Source organism: Elephantulus edwardii, unplaced genomic scaffold, assembly GCF_000299155.1.
Source record: "Elephantulus edwardii isolate Elephantulus edwardi_28Jun2011 unplaced genomic scaffold, EleEdw1.0 scaffold00370, whole genome shotgun sequence".
Classification (NCBI taxonomy): Eukaryota; Metazoa; Chordata; class Mammalia; order Macroscelidea; family Macroscelididae; genus Elephantulus; species Elephantulus edwardii.
The window spans coordinates 1,699,733-1,711,009 of NW_006400120.1; the positions used below are offsets into that span (position 1 = coordinate 1,699,733).

Sequence of the window (11,277 nt, forward strand, 5' to 3'; positions counted from 1 at the left end):
TATATATATATATATATATATGTAAAGGGCATAAAATATTTCTGGCTTTTAGTAAGAACTCAATAAATGTTGGGAATTTTTACATTGTTACTGCAATTGACTATGATTTTTTTAATTCCTTCTCTCAGGATCAAATAAAACAGCTTGTGAAAGGATTTTGAAATGTGTAGAGCACAATAAAATATTATAAAGCATTAATACCATTGGGTAACAATTGTTTTATTAGTGATAATTGGATTGCTTTTCAAATGAAATAAAGATTAAGATATGGGGGGAGACGTTCAAGCTCAGAGTTGCGTTCACTGTGCTTGTTTTTAACAAAACTGTGTATGTTTGATGTGTTCTGGATGCTTGCTTTCTAGACCTCACCATGTTGGATGTAACCACGTGGGTCTTTGTGGCTGTTCTTGCTGCCGTCATTTGTTTGATTCTCGTCTGGGTGGTGACTTTGAAAGGCTACAGGTACTTCATCTTCTCTCAGATCCCTCCAAAATCATGTTCGTCAGGGATAACGACCAAAAAGATATTACAACAGTGGTGGAAACATATGGCAAGTTCAAGCAGCTCATTTTAATCACTAGTCATTCAGAATATCTTTTATCAATGATAGAAAACATGGACAAATGGCTTTGGGGAGGTACTTTTGCTGTTGTGAACTAGGAAAAAGCTGGCAAGAACAGCTAAACCTAAGGAAAGGTAATAATCCAACTAATATGCTAAATTCAGAATCAGTCTCTTAAATTAGCCAAAGATTATTTTTCTATGTTGCTGCAAGTTACTATCAAATCAGTTCAAATATATAAGAGCCCCTTATGTAAAGAGTAGAACTTATTTAAGGAGTATTCAAAGCTGGGGCATTTCAGAAGATCACCATGTCTGACTTCTAAGTTACCTCTCAGTGGTTTTATACTTGCAACCTTTAGAGTGGTAGTTGGGCTCCAAACCATCTGTGCCACTCGGGGACTTTGTGTAAAACACTGTAATTATCGTTTTCCCTGCTGAGTGTCCTGTCCAGAGTTCCCCAGACTGTTTCACCACTAACCACCCTTGCTCCTATAGCAGGTGTTTCAGGATAACACTAATCTTTCAAAAATTTCAAAGGGAAAACTGAGACATTTATATCCCATCTCATGCATTCTTTTATAGTATGGTGACCTGCATTTTACCACCAGTTCCTGGGCCCAAAATAAAAGGATTTGATACTCATATGCTGGAGGTAGGTGCAGAAGTGGCTGTAGTGAAATTCACTGCTTTGTAACTTTATTAACACGGCACGTTCACACACAGTCTGCATCAGTTCTGTCAGGCCATCTTGGTGGTTCTTCCCCACTTGTCCTTCCTCTTCAGAAAATATGAACAGAAAGCTGTAACTAAGTGACAAGGGTGTAATTTTCATGTTCCTGCTGTGATACTATTGAAAGAGATGTGTGTGTGTGTGTGTGTGTGTGTGTGTGTGTGTCCAGATATGGCATGTTGTCAGTGGGTTAAGAGAATGAGTCCTTCCAAAGTGCAGGAAGAGCCAGAGATAAATGTACTAATTGTCATCAGAAGACAAAGTGAAAAAGTCAAGAATGCTTAAAAACACAAAGATGTTTGCTACAGTCTCTAGATTTTCCTCACTCCACACCATTACTCACCTCATGCCATTGTCTCTCACTTCACATCATCACCTCAATTCACACCATTGCTCATCTCACAATTACCTTGCTTCACACTATTACCCCATTCCACACCATTGCCTCATTTCACATCACTGCCTCACTTCACACCATCACCTCACTTCACACCATTACTCATTTCACACATTACCTCACTTCACACTGTTGTCCCATTCCACACCATTGCCTCATTTCACATCACTGCCTCCCTTCGTGCCTTACTTCCCCCTCCGTGTCTCTCTTTATACCTTGTCTCACTGCACACAAAACCTCACTTCATACCATCACCTCACTTTACATTATTACTTCACTACCTTACTTCACACAAAACCTCGCTTCATACTGTGCCTCACTTCACCCCATTGTTTCACTGTACACCAGGTTGTGTGTTTGATAATACAGGAATGTGACATAGGAGCCCAATAGGATGTGTCTGTTCTGACATCATTCCATTTGCAAATGTTAGAGCAGAGAGTAGAGTCCAAGCATTAGGACTTGTAGTCCAGTGCTCTAGACAACTTCCCATTTCTCACATTTACCTTTCTATACAAGCATGAATGTCTCAGCTAACTGAACTACAGCCTCACTTAAAGCTGGATCTTCTAGTTACAGATACTTAATGATAAAATAACGGCTTTTATATTTAAAATGTTTTCCTATTTTTCGTTGTATTATGTCTTAGTTTCTTACTGCTGCTATAACAGAAATTTATTTTCTCACAGTTAAGAAGTTTCAAAAATTATCAATTGTGACTTATAACTGACCTTCCGGCAAGTCTTCAGAGACTCTGCATTGCACTGAAGGAGACTCCCCATCACCAGAAGCAGGTGGATTTGAACCACTTACCTTTGGGTTGACAGCACAACTCCTTCCCACTAGGCCATAGTCCAAATCTAGGGCATGACTACAGTGGCAGGCCCTTCATCATCACCAGCCCCATGAGGGCTGTGTCATTTCTTGACATTCTCTGTTGTCTCTCCTTCTGTATGTTTTCTGCTCTTTTAATAACTCAAAAGTGATTAGTTATAGGACTTTAACCCCCTTAAACCAGTATATCCTCATTAACATAAAAGAAAAACATTACAAGGGGTTTCCACAGAAGGCAGGCAGGGCAAGCAGCTACCTAGACCCTTCAAAATAAAGACAAGAGAAAGAAAATGTAATAGATATGCATGGTAATCCTGGACCATAATCTTCAAAGAAAATTAATAGAGAAACAGTTCAAGTGAAGAGGAAAAACGAACAAAAATATCAAATAAGAAACTAGATGGTGAGTTATGAATGGACCTGACACATGGGAGACGTTTTGAATCTTGGCAAAGTTTTCTAATTGGGGCAGGAACTCCATGCTACTTCAGTGCCCACACTAGTGACTGAGGGCTGACCAGGAAGTTGTGGTCTTCCTCTTATTCTCCATACCCTCCTAGTGATGCTCTACCTTACCACCACCTCTGCCCTGACCTGGGCAGACAAGAGTCTTTGTGGATCTGGAGCTGGGTCCATGCCACCCTCACGTTTCTAAGTGTACATGCTTTCCTTCTCCTCGGGTTGGCAGTGTATCATTTCCCTGGCTGATGATCCAGCTGCCGCCATCTAGGTGGGCACAGATACCATCCCTGGCTGTGCAGCCTGCTCCTAGGCACTGTTAGACAAGCATAAACTCCATCTCTGGAGGCCCTGATCCTTCTCTCCTTTGCAGTTGACAGAAAGTGTTCTGACAGGGCACATTTGACAGTGTGGCACCTGTCACTTTTGGGGGGACATGTTTTCTACCTCTGAGGACCTTCTGGTGTACTGTTCTTGACCAAGTGTGCAGCTGGTAGTCTGCCCCCATAGCACCTCATGTGCTGGCAATAACTTGGTCCCTGAGAAGGCACCCTATGTTCAAGCACTCCCCAGGCCAGCAGAGGCTGCGTAGTTGCCTGGGTGCCCTGTCCCTGGACACCCCTTAGTTTGGCCGGTACTCAACTGCTGCCCGCCCAAGCAGTCTCCTCCTGGCTAACCTTTGGGTCTATAGAGATTCTGTCCCTGAGTGAACACCCTGCCCTTAACCAACTTGTGGGCAGTCAGAAACTGCCCTCCAGACTGGATGCCCCACCCATAGTCTTATGGACCAATAGAAACTTCATCCTAGACAAGACAGCTTGCCCCCCACCTGCCTCAGTGGCAGCAGGATGACCAACTGGGTGTCTGTCTCCCAATTTTATCCATTCTTCTTCATCCCTGTTTCTTTCCCATTAATTCTCTTTTTAATTTTTTTCTTTTTCCTTTTTTACTTCCATTGATATTCCTATTTTGTCTTCTTTTACTGTCCTTGTTGCATGTGTCCCACCTTGTGAGAGATAGCTACAGAACCCACATTGCCATGCCACCCACTTACCTTCTGCAGCTTCACCCCTTGGGCAAATCAGTACCAACACCTGCTCCTCCATCACCTAACTGCCTACAGAGAGCAGCCAGCACCAGCTCAGCCTACCGTCAACGGCTCTATGTAACCAAAGTACTGACACTTGCTCTGATCCTGCATCACACTCACCAGGTGAAAGGAGACCAGACACTAAGTGCCATCTAATTGGTGAGCTGAGTAGCATACCTGCCCCATGGAGTTGTTTATAATCACACACAAATGGAACAAGAAGGCTCAAATAAGTGACCAAAATACATGACTATAAGATCCTTCAGATGATAAAATGCTACTAAAACTACCTGATAAGAAATTTTAAATCATTCTGCTTAGGGTACCTACAACAGACTGAGAGAAAGATTGAGGTGACAACAAAAACAAACAAAATCAAGGAAAAAATAAATGGAAATATAGGAGAGTAACACTAAAATTCCAGAAATAGATAATTCACTGAAAAAAAAAAACAAAACAAAACCAAGCTTGGAAGCAGGAGTGGCATCCACTTCCAAAATAGCTTGCCTCCAGAAATCCTATAAACTTGGAGAAACAATGAAAGTTATACAAGTGTTCAGGTCTTTTGTTTATAGGGTCACTATAAGTCATCTATGACTCAACAGCACTTACCAATGACAACAAATACTGTAATTTCAGAAATAGATAATTCACTGGAAAGAAAAAAGAATGGAATTGGATCAATAGAACAGAATATTGAGAAGATTAAAGACTAATCTCTCAATACTCATGTTAGAGGATCAATCAGAAAGGATGAAGAAAACCTAGTAATTCAGGGATACACCATTAAGGAGTAAGTTCTTTCCCTTATATGTGTAATTGGAACTCTAGAACAAGAAGATATTCACATCACAGCAAAGTAAAGAGAAAACTGTTGAAGATTTGATGAAATCAAAATTCCCTAATTAACTATATTATGCCAATAGCACAGCCTTGCTTGCTGGAAGTGAAGAAGACTTGAAACACTTACTGACAAAGATTAAAGAATACAGCTTCCAATGTGTATTACATCTCAAGAAAATAAGACTTTTCAGTATTGGACTAGTAGACAACATCATGATAGATGGAAAAAAAGATTGCCGTTATCAACAATTTCATTTTACTTGGAACTACAATCAACACTCATGCTAACAGTAGTAAAAAAATTAAAAGACATAATGCATTGGGAAAATATGCTGACAGGGACCTTGCTGAAGTTCTAAAGAGCAATGATGTCCAATTAAAGACTAAGGCCATAGCAATTTACACTGATAACCCAAGTTCTACATGCCTTTGGTTTTACAAATCTACCAGCAGTTCTGTGGGAAAAGGCACACAATCTCCTCCCATTACAATTTTTATTCTTGGAAATCAAGTGGAAGGCCACTATGAATTGGAACCAACTCAATAGCCGCAGTTGAAGTTTGAGAATTTCAATGAAGGAGACACAAATAGAACAAACTCCACAAAGACACAGAAAAACTAAAAACCACAATTGACCAATGTGATCTCCTAGACCTACATGTTGTTATTGTGTGCTTTCAAGTTAGAGCCAACTCATAGCTTAAATGCAAGTGGGTTTTCATAGGCAGTAAATTGGATGGAAGGAGATTGCCTATCTGCCTCCGAAACAATATCTGGTCATTTCAAACCACCTGTTTTGACGTTGGCAGCACAACTCCTTAACCACTAGGCCACCAGAGTTTCCCATAGACATGTATAGAACAGCAGAGTCTGTTCAATAATAAAATATTTCTTTTCTAGCACATATGGAATTATTTCCAGACCAGATCATGTTTAACCACAAAGCACGCCTTGATAAACTTAAAACTATCGAAATACTACAAAGCATCTTTTCAGTTCACAATATCTGAAATCAATAACAAGAAGTAAAGATTTCAAAATATCAAATGCATAGAAACTAAATAACATGCTGCATAAAACTATTGGGTAAGAAAAGAAATAAAAAGTGAAATTTTGAAAATTACTTAAAACAAAGGAGAATGAGAACAACACACCAACACTTTTGGAACATCACAAAAGTGGTGCTCAGCAGACAATGTCTAGCAATAATTGCACATACCACCAAATAGGAAAGAACTGAAATCATCATCTTAACATAACATCTCCAACAACTATGAGAAGGAAAAAAAAACCACAACCAAACAAACCAATCCTGTAGTCTCCAGAAGAAAGCAAACAATAAAGGTTAGAGCAGAAACTAAAAGAAATACAGGAGTTTGAATTTCAACACATATTTTGGAGGAACCCAGATCAATCCATAACCAATAACCCAGTTGCTATTGAGACCATTCCACTTTGTGGTGACCTTTGAGTGTTAGATTCTCATGACCTGTGCTCATGGGATTTTCAATGCCTGCTTTTTCAGAAGCAAGTCACCAGAGTGTTCTTCCAGTGTGCTTCAAAGTGGATTCAAACTTCCAAGCTCTAAGTTTGCAACTGACCACATTAACTGCTTGCACCCCCCAGGGGCTATGAATCCATCCATAACACTTTACTCCTAATCTCCCTGAGAACGCTGCCAAATAAGTAGGATTAATTCCTTCTTACAAATGGAGAAAGTTGGTTTCAGGGAGCAATTTGTCTAAAACCATATACCTAGTAAATGACAGTAGAAGTTCAAGTGGCCTAGTCCCTAGGGAGTTGTATTGCTAACCCAAAGGCTGCAGTCTCTGGTGCTTCAAATCCAGTGTCCTCTGAAGGACAGAGATATATACACCCTCCTCCCATTGTGATTTCTAACCTCAGAAATGCAATGACTGGCTATTAGGACTCCAAACCATCTCAGTGGGAAAGAATGAGAGTAAATGACAAAGCCAAGATTTAGGCACAAATCTCTGATCTGTTAGAGCAGCAGAGATAAGGAGAAGTTTTAAAAAAAGAGAACAAAAAGAGTAGGAAAAAGAGAAAAAAAATTAAAAGAGAGTAATGAGAGGAAGAAAATGGGATAAGAAGAATGTGAGAAATAAGGAGAAAGGAATAAGGAGAGGACAAGTGAGATCAGAGAGAGGGAGAGGAAGACGGAAAGAAAAAGAAATGGCAGTAGAAGAAAGAGAACTGAATGATCTTATGATAGCCAGCTTCTAGGAAGGGAAGGAAGAAACTAGAAGTCATCAGGCAGCTGCCAGAATCGTTCTGCCAGTGATCCCAAAATGCTGAAACAGTCGTGAGCATGATGTATCTAGATGTCTTGCAGCTTTTCATTATTTATGCAGTAGTTGTATGTGTATTTAACTGTATGTTTCATGTTCATTCATTAAACTTATTATGAGTCCTTCAAGAGAGACTAGCTTAAAATTGAGAGTTGAATTTTTAAAACATTGTCGGGTGGCGGTGCCACAGAGTCAATCAGTGTCAGTTGGTAACAACCCCATGGTCCAGAGTAGGTCTGCCCCCGTCGGGTTTCCTGGCCTCTAATTTTAAATAAAGGAGGGAGCCAGATTTCCAGGAAGTGACCATAGGGGGCCTGGCACACAAACATCTGGATTTGGGGGATTCTAGAAGGCTGTTAGCACATCCAGCTTGCCCATGGTAACAAGCAGATCAGACAAGGCTCTGTTGGGATGCCAATTGGCACCATTATGATGCTAACAATCATTTTTCTTTGTGTTTGTTTCAATAGAAGGGCAAGTCTGAAGAACTCCTCAGCGCTCTGGGATGTCACAACTTTCCTCCCACTTCAGATTGTGAGGACTTGCTGGTGGAGTTTTTAGAAGTGGACGACAGTGAAGACCAGCAGCTAATGCCAGCTCACTCGAAAGAATATCCCAGACAAAGTCTGAGATCCATTCACCTGGATCATGACACTGACTCTGGCCGAGGTAGCTGTGACAGTCCTTCCCTTCTGTCTGAAAAGTGTGAGGAACCCCTAGAAAATCCCCCCATCTTCAGCACTCCTGAGGTCATTGAGAAGCCAGAGAATATTGACACAAACACTTCTTTGACCTGGCATCCCCAGGACGTCCGCTTGGAAAGCAAAATATCCTATTTTCACGATGACGGTTTCAAATCTTCAACATGGCCTTTACCACAGCTACCCAGCCACCACAACCCCCGATCTTCTTACCACAGCGTTGCAGATGTGTGTAAGCTGGCTGTGGGCTCTGTGAGTGCAACCACCAGTTTGTTGAACCAAGCAGAAGAGGCTGAAACAGCCTCTCAAACCACTGAGACTGGAGGGGAGGAAAAGATAGACAAGGAAAAGGAGGTGGAAAGTGTCTGTTCGAAAACTGATCAAGACCCAGAATGTCTGCTGCTCCAGCAGAAAACCCCTTTCCAATCTGCAAAACCCTTGGATTATGTGGAAGTTCACAAGGTCAACAAAGACGGTGCACTAACATTGTTGCCAAAACATGAGAACAGCGACCAAACAGCGATGGCCAGCACTCTGGAGGTCAGTAAGGAGTATGCTAAGGTGTCCGGTGTGATGGATCACAACAACATCTTGGTTTTAGTGCAAGACAGCCAAGCTCCAGTCAGGGCCTTATTGGAAGAGCCAACCAAGAATAGCCCTCTACAACATCCACAGAATCAAGTCGAGAAAAACCAGGCCTGTTTCCCTGTGACACCAAATAACTGCAGACTCCAGTTAGGGGGTTTGGATTACCTGGATCCCACATGTTTTATGCACTCCTTTAACTGATAGTTGGACTCATGGAATAATTGATTACAATGTGATTTTTTTTTTCTTCAGGTAACACTACAGAGTCAATGAAATGCAATCTGATAGAAAGTATTCGAGAACCCAGTTAGAATGACACTACTAAAGCTCATTTGCTGTTCACGTCTTTCCATATGCTCCATTTCCAACCAGTTCCCTTTCTCCAACAGCTGATTCTAGAACGAATCCTTCCATTGCCTAACTGTGATTTGTATAGTCACTCTTTGTGAATAGATATAAAGTCATGTCATCAATGAAATAAAAAAGCACACTGCTTAGCATACCTGAGGGTCAACGCCAATAGGTATAATAATAAACCCTTTGGAAGCATCCTTGTAGTTTGGCATATGACAGAAAGATGTTAAATAATCAAAACTGATTAGCAAAGAAGGATGAAAAATTTGGAGAAAATGCCATGGAAACTGTTTTGGGTAAGCCAATTGCTTAACATACTCACTCCTCTTTCTCTCTATTAAATCCTAAATGGTTAAAAGTTGCCAAACACGACACCCATAAAGAGACAATGCAGTCTATAGCACATGATGAATTGTTTACATGGCTCTATCCGTAACTGCAGATAGGCAAGTAAAAATGATGCCGCCTCCAGTTTTTCCTCAAAATAGTTTGAATATGCTGAGCATGGATTTACACACAAACCCTGCTCCCCACTTTTACTTCATTCTAAAGCCTCTAAAGAATATCGTTTTCAAAAGTGACATTTTCTTATGTAAGAGACAGATAAGTTTCATTAGTAAAGCCCTATAAAGGGTTTCTTTACCTTATTTCAAGATTGTAGATAATTTCTATACTCCCGAGTTTTCTCTTGGTGTGGAAAAATAAGAATAAAAAAACCTAACTTTCATTTAGAATATAATCACAGCCGGATGCTCATGGAAATACTGCCTTACTGTATATACAAATTCTACTTTAATACAAACCCATAAGTTTAACAGTGTATTTTTGAAGACTATTTTTCTATCACATAGGTAAAATAAAAGACTATTTTCTATCTTCCCAGTACAGCTGTTTACGTATTCAGTGGGTCCAGTATTTTCTGCTACGAGGTTCTAATGAGTAATTTACAGTATGTAGTAGAATATGTAGTCTCTGATTGTGGAGAAAAATGCCATCTTAATCCACTCGAGAATGTAAGGTGGATGACAAAATTGAATTTCCAACTTAGTGTTGGATAATTTCTCTGAGGTTGCGGGGCTTCCCCCCGCCCCCTGACTCCAAAATACTTTAAACAACACAACAGCCACCACCTAGGGTTTTAGAACTCTCTACAGACCAGAAATTACTTATATGATTATCAGGCATTTTAGGGTTTTTGTGTTTCTATGCATGAATCTTCATAATGCCTCCTTGAACAATAAGAGTGTTGACTTCTTTCCTACTGGTTCAGAGAGAGGACTGTTATTTTATCGTTTGTTTTTCTGAGCATTCCTGGGCAGCAAAGACATTTAAAACAAATCCAGAAGTTAGTTATCTCTCTGGAATAGATCCACTTGAAAAATCTTGGCTGAGAAGGAGAGGACACTCATGTCTAAATAAAAATTCTAGGAAACCAGGCATTCATGGAGTGGTGGAAACGGCTCAAAGGCCAAGAGGATCTCATGAGAATGTCCACATGAACAGGCATGGAATCAAAGATCTGGCTCTCCATTGGAAAGAGGGTGCTCCTGACTTACTCGTCCCTTGGCCAACCTCCCTTTGTTTTTCACTTTACCTAACAGTCCAGGCACAGCAGGAGCCCAGATCACGTTGTTCCACTTGTCTTCACTAGCTGGACATGGAACACCCGAACTCACCTCTGTGAGTTAACATGCACCACTACAAAAGGCCACATGGACAGAGCTGGACTCAGAGGTGCCCTGATATTTGAAAGTGAACACATTGCCAGTGCTTCCACAATTGTAAAAGTAGATCCGAGGCCCATTTCTCAACAGCTGAGGAATATCCTGGGAGGAAAAGCAGCTTTTTAAAAAGTTGCCCAAGTTCATTCAAAGCCCTAGGTCTCCTCACAGCTGTCCTGTGGACTGGCAGCATCAGTATCCCCTGGTCAATGATTAGACGTGCAAACCCTCGGACTCTGCCGCAGACTTACAGAATCTAAATCTGTGTTTTACTGAGCCCTCCTGATGATTTAAAAGCACATTTTAGTTTGAAAGACGTTGCCTTTCATGAGCATTTCCACTACACAGTATTTTAGTGCGTGGAAACCATCCTCTCTTAGTACTGATCAAGCCTCTCTGACTTGTATTTCACACTGCTCAGAATAAGGGGGGATCCAAATAGAAGGTGTTATTGAAGCACACACACATGCAGTTGGTGGTTTAAGATTCTCATAATAGTGGAATACTGGGGAAAGTATGTCCAACCTCCAAAAGGAAGTGTTTCCACCTTGAGAGGTGTTATCAAAGACCTTTAATGTCAATTTTGACAAAGCGTTTCCCATCTAGTCCATTCTTATTTGAGAGATGTATCAATTACTCATACAATTTGACAACTTGAAAAGAACCTATTTTGACATATATGAAAAA

General features: G+C 40.7%; 1 protein-coding gene across 1 annotated transcript in view; it reads left to right on the forward strand.

Annotated features, from left to right (window-relative positions):
• LOC102869732 (prolactin receptor-like) overlaps positions 1-8,716 on the forward strand; it is a 33,186-nt gene extending 24,470 nt beyond the window's left edge. The window contains exons 6-8 of the mRNA XM_006902125.1: positions 363-462; positions 1,147-1,216; positions 7,697-8,716. Coding sequence (XP_006902187.1) covers positions 363-462; positions 1,147-1,216; positions 7,697-8,716 — 1,190 coding nt within the window. The remainder of the gene's footprint in view (positions 1-362; positions 463-1,146; positions 1,217-7,696) is intronic.
• The last annotated feature ends 2,561 nt before the right edge of the window (positions 8,717-11,277 follow it).